The 14,161-nt window shown below is 35.9% G+C and overlaps 2 protein-coding genes across 2 annotated transcripts; one reads left to right on the forward strand and one right to left on the reverse strand.

The window, feature by feature from the left end:
* Nucleotides 1–4,018: 4,018 nt before the first annotated feature.
* LOC127635771 (histone H2A.V-like) lies at nucleotides 4,019–6,372 on the forward strand (the record flags this gene model as incomplete). Its single annotated transcript, XM_052115992.1, has 5 exons — nucleotides 4,019–4,117; nucleotides 4,698–4,775; nucleotides 4,850–4,963; nucleotides 5,222–5,351; nucleotides 5,769–6,372. Coding segments are annotated over 5 exons (483 nt in total), but the record flags the coding sequence as incomplete, so codon positions are not given.
* Nucleotides 6,373–6,845: 473 nt separating this feature from the next.
* On the reverse strand, nucleotides 6,846–9,300 carry ved (ventrally expressed dharma/bozozok antagonist). The gene is made up of 3 exons (XM_052115993.1): nucleotides 9,012–9,300; nucleotides 8,310–8,566; nucleotides 6,846–7,551 (listed from the first exon to the last, which is right to left on the reverse strand). Exons 1-3 carry the CDS (start codon nucleotides 9,298–9,300, stop codon nucleotides 7,195–7,197), a joined length of 903 nt encoding a protein of 300 aa, XP_051971953.1. The 3' UTR covers nucleotides 6,846–7,194.
* Between the last annotated feature and the right edge of the window lie 4,861 nt (nucleotides 9,301–14,161).

Raw genomic sequence — 14,161 nt, forward strand, 5'->3', positions numbered from 1 at the left:
TTCCTGTCCTTCTGGGGCTCACATGATGCTTTGAAGGAGAATTATTATTAATAATAATATAATAATAAGAAGAAGAAGACTTTAAAACAAATGAATGAATTTATATTTCATATAAAATCCTCCTTCTACTCAGAAAAAAAGTTTTTTAGATTTATGTTTCCAGGATATTGTAGGAATAATAGGTACTAATAAATATAATAATAAAATGATGATGATGATATATTATATTCTTTAAGACAAATCAATTATTTTATATAGCATATAAGAACCTCCTTGGACTAAGAAAAAAGTGATTGGGATTTATTTGTCAAGGTCATTATAGAGTTTGGAAGCTTTGAAGAAGAAATAATACTGATCAGTATAATAATAATAATTTGTATTATGCTAAATGTTTTATGTAGCATATAATAAACTTTCTGGACCTAGATAAGAGTTTGGATTACATTTTGCCATGTCATGATAGAGTTTAGAAGCTTAGAATAAGAAATAATAGGTACTAACCAATATAAAAACACTGTTTATGATAATAATTAACAGAATTTTTAAATAGCATATAATAACCTCCTTGGACCCCAAAAAAGGGTTTTATATTTATTTTTCCATGTCATTGAAGAGTTTGGAAGCTTTGAAGTTAAAATAATACTGATATATACAATAATAATATTTAATACAGAATTATCATATATTTATTAACCTGTTTGATTGTCAAGATAAAAGTGTTTGGAATTATTTTTCTCTTGTCATTATAGAGACTGGAAGCTTTGAAGAAGAAATAGAATTTGTTTTTCTATGTTTGGGGTATGAAACATTTGACTTAAAAATAAATAAAAGTTGTTTTTTTATCCTCGTATAGAGAAAAATCATACTGTGCTTTTTAGAAACTGTGCTTTAGAAGACAAACATATTAATAAAATAATATCAAAGCAATCTACGGTTCCTCTTTCTATCATTTTTATTGACATGTCAGCGTTCTTATGAAGTCCCTGCCAAAACCCAGACCCCAAAGTGCTGCCTTTTAAAAATTATTTTAATATAGTGCTTTATATGGAGCACATGTACAGAAATGCACATACAGATCTGTATTGCCCTTAAAAACTGATCCAGGATCATCCATTTCCCCCACCCCATGACATGGCATAAAAACTTAAAGTCTGCTGAACTTTCACCTTTATTTGGATTTGAGGCAAAGCCAGAGAATATTTAGCAGAGACAGGACACTATTAAATTTAATGGGAGAAATTTGAACGTCAAGGAGCTCTAAGCACCCAACGGATGTAGAAAGGAAGTCCCACCTACAGTTAAAAGAATAACAGAATAACCTTAGACGTCACAGACCGTCTGGCACCAATAATTATGCAGGTGATAAACTAATAAACCAATCACGTGGCAGCAGTGCATCCAATCATGCAGATACGGGTCAGAAGTGTCAGTTACTGTTCACATCAACCATCAGAATGCGGAAAAACAATTTCTCAGTAATTTGGACCATGGCATGATTGTTGGTGCCAGACAGCTGGTATGAGTATTTCTGTAACTGCTGAACTCCTGGGATTTACACACAACAGTCTCTAATGTACAGCCTTGGCCAAAAGTATTGGCAGTGACATACATTTTGTGTTTTGCAAAGTTTGCTGCTTCAGTATTTGTGGATTATTTTTTCACGTTTCTATGGTATACTGGAAAACAATGATAAGCGTTTCATAAGTTTTAAAGGCTTTTATTGGCAAAAACACTCAATATATGCAAAGAGTCAATATTTACTGTGTTGATCCTTGTTCTTCATAACCTGCAATTCGCTCTGGCATGCTGGATATCAGCTTCTGGGCCAAATCCTGACTGATGGAGATTCATTCTTGCCTTATTAGTGCTCGGAGTTGATCACAATTTGTGGGGTTCTGCTTGTCCACTCACCTTTTGAGGATTGACCACAGGTTCTCAATGGGATTATGAATTGGGGAGTTGCCTAACCACGGATCCAAAATTTCAATGCAATGATCTCCGAGCCACTTCATTATCACTCTTGCCTTGTGACATGGTGCTCCATCATGCTGGAAAATGCACGGATCATCACCAAATTGCTCCTGGATCGTTGGGAGAAGTTGCTCTTGCAGGATGGTTTGATACCGTTCTTTATTCATGGCAGTGTTTTTGGGCACAATTTTGAGAGCCCACTCCCTTGGATGAAAAGCATCACCACACATGGATGGTCTCAGGATGCTTCACTGTTGGCACGACACAGGACTCATGGTAGCGTTCACCTTTTTTTCTCCGGACTATCGATTTTCCAGAGGTCCCAAAAACAGTCGGAAGGGGGCTTCAGAGGAAATATCTTTGCACCATTCTTCGGTCCAATCCTTGTACTTCCGGGAGAATTTCAGTCTGTCCTTGATGTTTTGCTTGGAGACGGTCCTAGCTCTTGCTAGACACTCTGGGATGTCCTGAAGCCTTCTTCACTGCAGTTGAACCTCTAACCTTGAAGTTCTTGATGATCTGGTAAATGGTTCTTTCAGGTGCAATATTCTTTGCAACAATTTCCTTGCACGTGAGGCCATTTTGATGCACCGCAATGATGGCTGCATGTCTTTTAATAGAGATAACCATTGCTAACAAGAACACAATGATTGGAAGCACTTCTTCCCTCCTTTTATAGCATCAGTCTGCTTTTATAATCCAATCAGTATGATAGAGTGATTTCACCTGACTACTTCACACATTCCCAGGTGCTGCTGATATGATTAGTGAAATTATGTTAGCTGATAATTTTGTGCCAGGGCCAAAAAAACTGTGAAATTTGAGTTTTTGTGATAAAGTTAATTTTTTTGGCTAGAAACAATGTGAATCAACACTACAACAACTGAAGCAGAAAACTTTGCTAAACACAAATTGTATGTCACTGCCAAATCTTTTGGCCACGGCTGTACTAGGAATGGTGCGAAAAACAAAAAGCATGCCATCCAGTGAGCGGCAGTTCTACGGATGGAAACGACTTGTTGATGTCAGAGGTCAACAGAGAATGGGCAGACTTGTTCGAACTGACAAAGTCTATGGTAACTCAGATAAACGCTCTGTACAATTGTGGTGAGAATAATGCTATTCTGAGGGGGACCTACACAATATTTGGCAGGTGGTTTTAATGTTGTGGCTGAAGCGTTACATCAAATTACACAATTGATTTAATAAAATGAATAATTTGTCTTCTAGTAGGCCTACTAATGTTTAACTATCAATTGCTTTTTAGTATTGTTCTGAATCCGAACGAACAACGCGTCTTATGTGCATTAGTGATATTGTACAAAAAAAAAAAGTTTAAATGATGCAAACAATAAATAAGTTTCTATAAAACTTGGGAAATGTGCCACATATCTATCAATATCACTAACTTAAATAATTATATTTAATATATCCCTCATGCAATGGCGCCCTTTATCTGTCTCTGCAGCTTTAACAGCAAAATCCACACCATTTATCAACCAATCTATTAGGCTTTTCTTTATAAACACACTATAAAATCGTATATTATTGTCCCTGAAACCCACCCAAGCACTTCAAACTTTTTATTTTTTATTGCTTTAATCAATATAACATGACAGTCAAACCAACCGAAAGCATAATAAATAAACTAAATAATGAACAATAATGAAAATACTTACAAAAAGTATATCGACAATATACAGAATACAAAAGGCTGTAAATTAAACAATATACAATGCATATAACATTAAGATTCAAAGGGGGATATTCAAGGCTTTATAAAAATGAATACTCTAACACTACTTTTTTTTTTTACTCCTGTTAACATATTAAAGTAATACTTCTATTTTGAAGTGAAGTATTTCAAACTTGATAAACACTTTAATTTCTTTAATCGGCTCTACTGTAATAAACATGAATGCACGCATGCGCACAAGACCTGTACGCCGGCGGTCCGGGAGAAAAACAGCACAAAACGCCACACGAATAAACAGCGTCGTGATTGGCTGGATGTGATGATTCGAATCAAGACGAAGCTCATTGATTGGTTACCACGCCGAGCCATGCCGCGCTATCACTGAAGTGGGCATCTTTGTGTTTTCCCTCCGTTTCTAGCGAAAAGAGACGAAGCTCATCCGGCGACATGGTACATTTAGTTTGATATTTTCTTAATAATTAAAACGACATATGTCGAATCGTGATGTCAAGTATAAATTGTAGTGTTGCACTATTTTAGTTCGATGCATGTAGTGGCTTTAAAAAGCGTGCAATGTTTGTGTTTTGGTGAAAGAGCGCCGACCATGGGAATAAAGTGAATTTAGTGCATCTTTATTTTGCTAAATGCCTTAAAGACCCAGGATTAAATGTGATTTATTGAGTGTATTTAAAAAGTAGTGCGAAGTTTTCTTGCTTTAAACAAACAAGTCTGCTCTATTTGCATATTATGACCCAGTACAGTGGAATATGTTGGTGATGGGGATTTTTTTATGGCCTGTTTGGTTGTCTCTGAATTGTATTGTTTACATTGATTTTCATGTGGATTTATTTTGTGTGTGTGTGTGTGTGTGTGTGTGTGTGTGTGTGTGTGTGTGTGTGTGTGTGTGTGTGTGTGTGTGTGTGTGTGTGTGTGTGTGTTTTTTCTCTCTTTCATATATATATGTGTGTGTGTGTGTGTGTGTGTGTGGTTTTGTGCTACTCATATAACTTTTGTTTTTGTGTTACTCTAGGCAGGAGGAAAAGCTGGAAAAGACAGTGGCAAAGCCAAGGCGAAAGCAATTTCCAGATCTCAAAGAGCTGGTCTGCAGGTACATATTAAAAATGTAAATTGGTATCAGATTTAAATGAATGATGTTGGCTTTATATGAGGCTTTTTCTGCAGTTCCCTGTAGGGCGTATCCACAGGCACCTGAAAACTCGAACCACCAGCCATGGGCGTGTTGGTGCTACAGCAGCGGTGTACAGTGCCGCTATCTTGGAGTATCTGACCGCTGAGGTGATGGTTTTTATAGTAGAGGGTTCCTACAAACATTGAAAGCCTTGAAATATCAGGGAATTTAAAAATTGATAAAGATTACAAAATCAGAAAAGTAATGAAAATTTCTATTGGAAGTATAAGTTAATATATTCACTCAGCTTGAAGCTGCTTTTAAACAGTTTAAAACCGTTTGGCTGGCATATGAATCGCATGTTTTCATAGCAGCTATAAGATAAATGCAACCTCACTTAGAGCCAGTGCTTGTCAAATTTGCAGGTGTTGGAGTTAGCTGGTAATGCCTCTAAGGACTTGAAGGTGAAACGTATCACTCCAAGGCATTTACAGTTGGCCATCCGTGGAGATGAAGAGTTGGACTCGCTCATCAAAGCCACCATTGCTGGCGGAGGTGAGTTTTGTGTACAATGTGTCCATGCATGACATTATATTATTGTTTGGTCATAAGGATCTTGATGTTTTATGGCTTGATTCAGAGTCCTGCCCAGTTACATAAGTCTGACCTAACATTTATGTTGCCAGCTTTTATCTATTGCTGGCATATGAATTGTAATAATAAACATAAATAATAATAATTATTATTATTATTGTTTCAATTTCAATGTTAGTTGAGTTCAAAACTCAAGAAATGCTTTTACATTCATTATTTTCATTGTTAAATGGTTACCTTCCGATGCAATGGTCTTTGCTATGCTTTGAATGAAATGTTTTTACAACAGTATTCAATGCAACATCACAGAATGATAGCTTTAGACTTTGGCTTCTTCTATTGTTTTTAGTGTATTTTAATGCTGTCTTTTTCTTTCAGGTGTGATTCCACACATTCACAAGTCTCTGATCGGAAAGAAGGGCCAGCAGAAAACTGTATAAGATGCGCCTGGACTTTATTGTCTTTATAGTAAACGGCAATCAGTATGGAGAAATCAGTTATTTGGTTACGTTCCCTCTTTGTTTGGTTATGTTTTTAAACGTAGTTTGACTTAACATTGGTTAGAGTTTAACATACTGTTTCCATGATGGGAGGGCAATTAGTGGTCTGGGGTAAGAAAAACAAATTGTCTTATTTTTTCTTATTATTATTGTTGTAATTAGGTGGGTTAAAAAATGGGTTTTGGGTTTTTCGTAAGGTGTGGGTTTCGTTATTAGCTTTTGAAAATCTGTTTTATACATTAAAAGAAAATTTCCTATATATTATGCCTTTCCTGTGATTTATTTCATTTGTTGATGAGCACCCCCCTCCCACATAATATGCAATATTATTATTTATAAAAACGCTGGGCTTAATCCTTGCACAAGTTATTCACCTATGTTGAAACATGACTCTGGCATTTTGCATAGTTATTTGCGCGTGTGTGTGTGTGTGTGTGTGTATATTAATAAAATGCATGAGTGCACTATAGGTACTATTTGATTGGCTTGTTAACTTGATAAATTGTGTATATATTTATTATTTTTATAAGAGGAAAGATTTGTTATGATGACCTGAACTAAAGGAAAAAATGCTTTGAATTTACATGATTTAATTATGAAGAACTGGTTTTTGATTGGTTCACATTCACCCTATATAATGTAATTGAGTAAATCTGTCAATTTGCGTTTTTAGTGTGTGGAATTTTTACTTCGTACAAGTCTCAGTTAAGTTGTAATGACAAAAAATATTTTTTTGAAAAATTAAAAGATGGTCCTCAAAAGAGTACTTCCAGTAAATAAGTTCTTTACACTCATGGAAATAACTGATTTATAATGTACTCAAATAGAAAACAATTTATTTATACACTCCTCTTGTACACAGACATGAATGAAATATTTCAAGATTTACAAACATTTAAATAATTTATCAAACAATATAAAAACAGTATCAAACTAAAGGGATCACATTCAATTGCACTTCCACCTGTATTCATAATTGTAAACAATGCCAACGAAAAGGCAATGAAATTACCATGATAGCACATGTGCATCACCCAGACATCTATTTGATGTGTTTACATTTGGAAGACGTTTTTTTTTACTTTTTTTTTTACGTAGTTTGCTCATCTGCATTGCGTCTATAAGACATTTCCTCTCGAATGTAAATAAGACATTCAGCAGATGTCTCTGAGATGTTTATATTTTAGGATGTTTAGCAAATGTTCATTAGATGGTGATGCTTTCCAGATTAAAAGATCTAAAAACAGACATCTTGGAAATGTATGTGTGCTATCTGGGGAATGCTTTGTTGGCATTCTGTATTCTCACTGTGTGTTGTAATACTGAGAGTGGCAAGGCTGGTATGGTGCCATCATGGAAGTGTTGCAAGGGTGCACTGGCAGGTTCTGTTGGGTGCTGTAGGTGTACAAGGCCTCCACGGGCAGGGTCGGGATGCTTCCTGCTGCTGCCGGACTGTAGTGGAATGCTGGGGGGCACTGGCCGTAAGGTGCCGGGCTCTCCTGCATTCCTGAGTAGTAGCTGGGATACAGAGGGGGTCGGTAACAGTGCAGGTCAGAGTAATGCATCATATGGGATGCGACCTTCGCCTGGCATGCGTGAGCCAAGCTGTCTTGAACGGTTCTTTTCAGCTTCATGCGGCGGTTCTGGAACCAGTTTCTAATCTGGTAGAGAGAAACATGGCGCAGGTTAGCACATTGTTTTGTGTGTAAACACAAGTTCAGTCTCTTGAACGTTTTCTTTGTACATAATTTCTAGTAATAGGAGGTACTACAGGTGAGTAGTCTAAAGGCACCTTTACACAGCTTAATAACACAGAGCAAGAGTTAATCCTGCACTGTGCCTGCTTAAAATTCTGTTTAAAGATGCAATGCAGCATAAAAGCCAGTCTAAATTAAGCCTGCTCTAACCCACCTCAGAGCAGCCATAAACTTTTTTCATTTGCATCTAAATGCCAGTTTAAATGCAGCTTCTGTGCCGCTAAATATGCCATTCTTTGCTTTACTTTTAGCAAAACGGAACATTGAGTGTTAACGGTGTATTTATTTATTATTTTTTTTAACCCATTTAAAATGTAATGCAAACCAGCCATCATCTTGTTAAATATGCATTAAAAAAAAAAATTTGTGCAAAATGTAACAAAAATGTGTTGGTCATAAAATATAACCTTTGTTTTTTTTACTTGGCACAGGTGATAAAATCATTGAGATTTTAATTTGCAAATTTTTATATCTATTATTTTGGATGTTTTCTGAAAGTTGTCATTGCAAATTGCATAATGTTACAGAATGTCAAAATTGTTTCCAAAATTGCATGCATAGCCTACAATCTGTATTACCTCCCTAAAATATCAGACTAACATTGTATACATGACTCTTATACTGTAGTTATGGTAAATAATTTTATGAGACAAGTCACATACCTGTTTATCAGACAGATTTAGTGTTTTGCATAGCTCTGCCTTATCTTGGGCTCCGAGATAAGCATTTCTTTTGAAGGCCTTCTCCAGACTGCTGATCTGCTCGGCGGTGAACGCCGTTCGGGGCCTGCGCCCAGTAGAGGGCGATACAGATGGAGCTGGGTCCTTGGGGGCCCCAGGTGAGAGAGAGCGCCCCCCTTCACTCTCGTACCCTGACGTCTCTTCCTCCTCCGTGCTGCTACTGAAACCTTGCTCTGATGCTATGAGTGAAAAGACATGTTTGAATGTACATATAGGGCTAAGTAACAAAAAAAATAGCATATATGCAATCTGTACATTTGAAAAAAACTTCAGATAAGGTTGTGAATATGTATTTTTAGATCACTTGAAAACAGTAAATTATCTGTATAATTCCCTAAACATTATTATCTTATAGAAAGAGATTAATATTTTTCTAAATTCTTTTTTTTTTTTTTTTAAATAGTATTTTAACATTACAGTATTTTCCATGTTACTTTATTACTATTTTTGATGTAACAAAAAATTAAATAAAGTAGTATGGTGCAATTTAACCATTATTTAGAATTTTACCATTAAATAATATTTTTAATAGCATTTTTAGAATAATATGTAATATTGGCTTATACAAATTTAGAGCAAATTCATTTACAGTGTTAAAAGTGAGATTATTAGAATAGTCTTTACCGTGAGTGTGTTGCTGGATGATATTGCTGTTGATTGTGTCTTGCTTAGATGACCTCAAAGAACTGTTACCTTGCTGCACTGGCTCCGTATGTTTTTCCTGATTTTCCCTGTTTTCTGGTCTCCATCTGCTGTAGAAGCCAGGGAGGCTCTCAGAAGCAGTGCCAGATGTGCTGGGCCCGTCCTGGCCAGAGGAGACCCAAGAGTTTGAAGGATGTGTTGCTGATGCCGGGCTACATGTGGCCTGGCTGCTTTGGGACAACCACTCAATGGAAAAAAGGCCCTTCATCATCTCAGATGTGTCCAAATCCAGGAAAGAGTGACAAATATCCAGCAAGAACAAGGTAAATCAGCAATTCTTCTTTAAGGTGAGTTCCAAGATTCTTCTGAACAGAATGAGGTCCTGTGATTGAGTGAGTCAGAATTTTGTTTGTGTTCTGATAAGTGTGGTATCAGGTTCACTGATCAGTATGGGGCTCAAGTATTTATAGGGGTAATCCCAGCTCATTTACAATTCACTTTGCCCAGGATCAAAGGAGACATCCTCCCCTGTCCTGATCTCCACCCCTTCAGTTTTCACAAGTGTGGTAATGAAGACGTCTCAATCGGCCTTGAGTGAACCCATTAACTCCTGGCACCAGTAAGTCTGGAGATGTAATCCCCTCCCTAAAACCATCTCTGATCCCATCTCCTAGCCAAGGTGTGTGCGTGCGCGAGTATGTGATTTCATATGTCCACGTTAGAAGAATCTGGTAGGTGAAGTTCAAGGTTAAACAGTGTCAACCTGACAATATTTTTGTTATCAGCTATTCCTCATGTAAGTACTACTGCAAGAAAATCTGATGCAAGCTACCCAAGCTGATGTGACATGGTAAAGCATCATTTTAATGCAGCTTTGGGAAAGATGTACTTTTTTAATTTCTCATTTATTAAATCATTTATTTTGATTTGATCACTTTTACTGATTCCATAATAACAACATTTAGTACAAATGTTTTACAATCCTTTTCGCACTCTCTTAGAACAGAAATGTCACGTCAGATAACTTCAAAAAAGGACTTGAGTTTATTTGTTTGTTTAGAATAATGTTCTGTTAATGTTAATAATGAGTCCAGCATGACAAAACAAAGTGCAAAGACAACAGCTTCAAATAAGAACATCCAGTTTGACGTTTGTTTGTTTGTTTGTTTGTTTGTTTGTTTGTTTGAAATAACTTTCCAGCAAGACAAAAGAAAGTGCAACTTCAAAAAAGAACTAGGGTTTATTTGTTTGTTTGTTCAGAATAATGTTTACTGATTCATGCATAACAAAACAAAGCATAATTGTTTCATAGCCCTTTTACGTAGAATAGAAATGGTCAAAAAATTACTTCAAAAAAGACATCCAGCTTGTTTGTTTGTTTGTTTTTTTGTTTAGGATCACTTTTACTAGTTCCAGCATAACAAAATAAAGGTCAACTGTTTCATAGCCTGTTTATATATTAGAAAAATAATGGTCATCAACTATTTTATAACACGACTCCCAGTTTGATAGTTGTGTTGTTGTTGTTTTTTTGTTAGTTTGTTTATTTGTTTGTTTAGAATCACTGTTACTGATTCCAGCATACCAAAATAAAGCACAATTGTTTCATAGCCTGTTTACATGTTATAAAAATAATTGTCAAAACAACTATTTCATAAAACAATATCCAGTTTGATAGTTGTGTTGTTGTTGTTGTTGTTGTTTTGATTGTTTGTTTAGAATCACTGTTACTGATTCCAGCATACCAAAATAAAGTGCAATTGTTTCATAGCCCTTTTTACTTGATAGAAAAGGAATGGTTAAAAACTACTTCATAAAAGAGCATCCAGTATGACGTTTGTTTGTTTGTTTGTATGGCATCAGATTAGCTGATCCCAGCATAACAAAAGCAAGCGCAAATGTTCCAAAGTCTAATTTACGAATCTCTTTAGAATAAAAATGTTCACGTCAGAGCAGTTTGATTCTCATTAAGATTTAACTTTATTTCATTTTTTATTAAATTATTAAAACCTTGTTTACTGATTCAAATGGAAACAAAAAAAAATCATCTGTTGCTCTGAGAAAATATCACACAAACTCACATACAAACGTTCTCTCTCTGTCTCATACACACTTAATGTTCCTGTGAGTAGCTGCAAATGTGGGTAATTTAGCACTTGTTCATGCCATTTTTGGTAAGTATTGGTTTCAAAGCACACGGCTCTTTTGAAGTGGCAGGTAGAGGTTAATGGGCTGTTTTAGAAACACTACACGAGTACAGAGACAGTAGTCTGCAGAGGCTCAACTACTGATGGAGATAACTGCCAGCCCTTGGATCTATTCACCCCCCCCCCCCAAACGGGATCAATACGCATAGTTGATCTGGTTTATCAACTGTTGGAGATTAACTTGATCAGTCCCACCATTGAAGAATCCATGATTTCAAAGCTCGCCAGACACGTCCGATTATCCAATGAGCAAATAAAACAGCCTCAGATTGTTTCTTAAAGATTTGATAGGCTTGATCCCTTTTGGGTACATTGAAGTGAAGAAACAGAAAGAAGGGACCAATGCTGGAGATTTTATGCATACAAAAGGTGCACTGAACATCACTCAATGCATTATCACCTATCTGCTTCATCCTGGCAAATGATTCATAGCCCTTTATAATTTTATTTATTTATTTGTTTCATTAGATTTTTTTGTTTTGTTGTAGAGTTCAGAGGTTGTTTGATTGCTATTTGGAAAATCACAAAATTAAGCATGTTTTCTTTTGTTCATGCATCTTTAAAAGCACAATTGATAAGGTATCTTCATGGTGAACAGATTACGCATACTGTATATCAAAGACATAAAGCAAAGAACAAATTAGATTACTATTATAATATACAGTAATTGTAAGTAAATATATCTTATATGTAACTTATAACTTGTGTACTTATTTACTCATATATCTAGAATAGTATATATTTTTCTATAGTCCATAGTGTATATTTAGTATAAGTATATATAGATTTAATATTAATATTTTAATATTTAAAAGAATAGAAAATAATAAAAACAAAATAATGCGCAAATGTTTTATAGCCTTTTCCATAGTAGAATAAAAAAATTGTCAACAAATTCAAAAAAGACATCCAGATTGATTGAGTTTGTTTGTTTAGAATCGTATTACTGATTCCAGCGTAAAAATCGAGGTGCATATCTGTCATAGAAAAGGTCACATCAGGTCGGTTTGATGTTCAATACGATTTTTCTTAATTCATTTAATAAAAATGTGAGTATGACTCCAGTATTACTCCTTTTAAACGACCCTCAAGGAGTCAACGATATAAGTTCTTAAAATAATTTTGGTTTTGAAATAATATAATCTGCTCATTGTATAAACTAATCAGAATAAAATCATATAGCTTTGATTTGTAGTTGATTCTAAATATATTCCACCCTCTTCAGCCCATTTAAAAGTTCAAAGGGCAGATAATGTTTACACTCTCTCATCATATCTTCACTTCTCTCTCTCTCTCTCTCTCTCTGTCTCTCTCACTAAATGACCAAACAAACACCCCAATCTCATTCTTGCCTTATCTGTCAATGATCTCTCATTTAGGGTTTCTATATTCCAGTAAGGATCAGCATTAGGAGACCGTCCCCGTCTCGTTTCCACTTTCCCCGGGCCCTGATATGTGATAAAGGATGATTTGACTTTGATGTGCATATCAGCAGAGAGGACTCGGGCTACAGTACAGACAGGAGGCTGTTTTTATGGATGACAGACGGGAGGGGTTGGAGACAGCAGGTCCACTTCTCATCTCACAAACACGGTCATTAAAACAGTGATTACAGTGTTAGAGTCAGCATCGTTATGTTATAATGTTTCTGAGCTGAACAGGAGCAAACAGTGGTATGAAGTATCAGAATTCAGGAATAGGATGTATTGCAGTGTAGTAATGCAAGTAGGTTGCTTCATTTTGAAAGCCTGTTTTTCTATACATTGAGTTTGTGTATCAGATAGTGTGGGAATGAAACTGAGAAGGTTGCTTTCTTGACATAAAGACTTTTTATTTATTTCATATTTTATCATGCTTTTATTGTTTAAAAAGCTAGCAATGTCAATTATTTAATACATTTGATCATTTCTTTAAAACCAGTGCATCAATTAGAGATCCAGGGCCCTATTTTAAGATTGCTAGCACTGTATGCAACATGTAGGTTGGCAAAATAGTGCACACAAAGCGTGACCTGGTTTGGGCTGATTGCAGTTTGTAACAATTTATGAACACACTGTATAAGACGCCACAGTTTGCACACATATGCCCTCAGATAGCGCAAGCACTCCCACCCATTCCAGCTTGTGCATTGCTCTGGCATAAAAACTACACTTTGAATTAACGCTCTTACAAAAATCGTTGCGCATAGCCCTGCCCCTAGTGCAGTTGTGCTCTAGAAGCCTCAGATATATATGGAGTTCTGATAGACTGCAATTGTGGCTTATTAGTTGAAGCAGAGGGAATATCAAAGGGGTGCGCAATATATCGGTGATCGTATCGGTATCGGCAGAAATACCGTATATACAATTATGTAATAAAAAGCAGTTTTGATACACTGTAATTATGTAAATTGTTCATTGAAGCTGAGAGAAATATAAATGTTTTATATGGATGCACAATATTTCGGTGATCATATCGTATTGGCAGATTTTTTATTTTGTTTGTTTAGGTCTGGTTTGGCCGATGTGTGAAGCAGATAATATCAGGGATTATTTTCCCAATTCAAACCATTTTTCTATGACAGGTTTCAAAAGTACTAAATAATTATCCATCTTTCCTACTGTACATGGTGCTATTATCGACTTGAAGCCTTATTGCATCTAATGGGGCTTTTCCGATGCACGGTACAACTCGACTCGACTCTAATCTTCACGCGACTTTCGAATTGTGAAAAAAGAAATGGCTGTGCGCAAAACCACGCCATGGTCAATAAACAAGGTGCAGATGGTACACTCGTTAGCGATGAGCGAAACAAAAATCTCTCAGGAAGTGTCTCAGCTGTTGGCCGCACACGGCTACCATCGGACCTACCGACAGTGTAGGGAAAAGTAAAAAACTAAACATAAAAGTGGAAGTGGTTCGACCAAATGGACGCTATCTAAACCG

Source organism: Xyrauchen texanus, chromosome 43 (assembly GCF_025860055.1).
Source record: "Xyrauchen texanus isolate HMW12.3.18 chromosome 43, RBS_HiC_50CHRs, whole genome shotgun sequence".
NCBI classification, from domain to species: Eukaryota; Metazoa; Chordata; class Actinopteri; order Cypriniformes; family Catostomidae; genus Xyrauchen; species Xyrauchen texanus.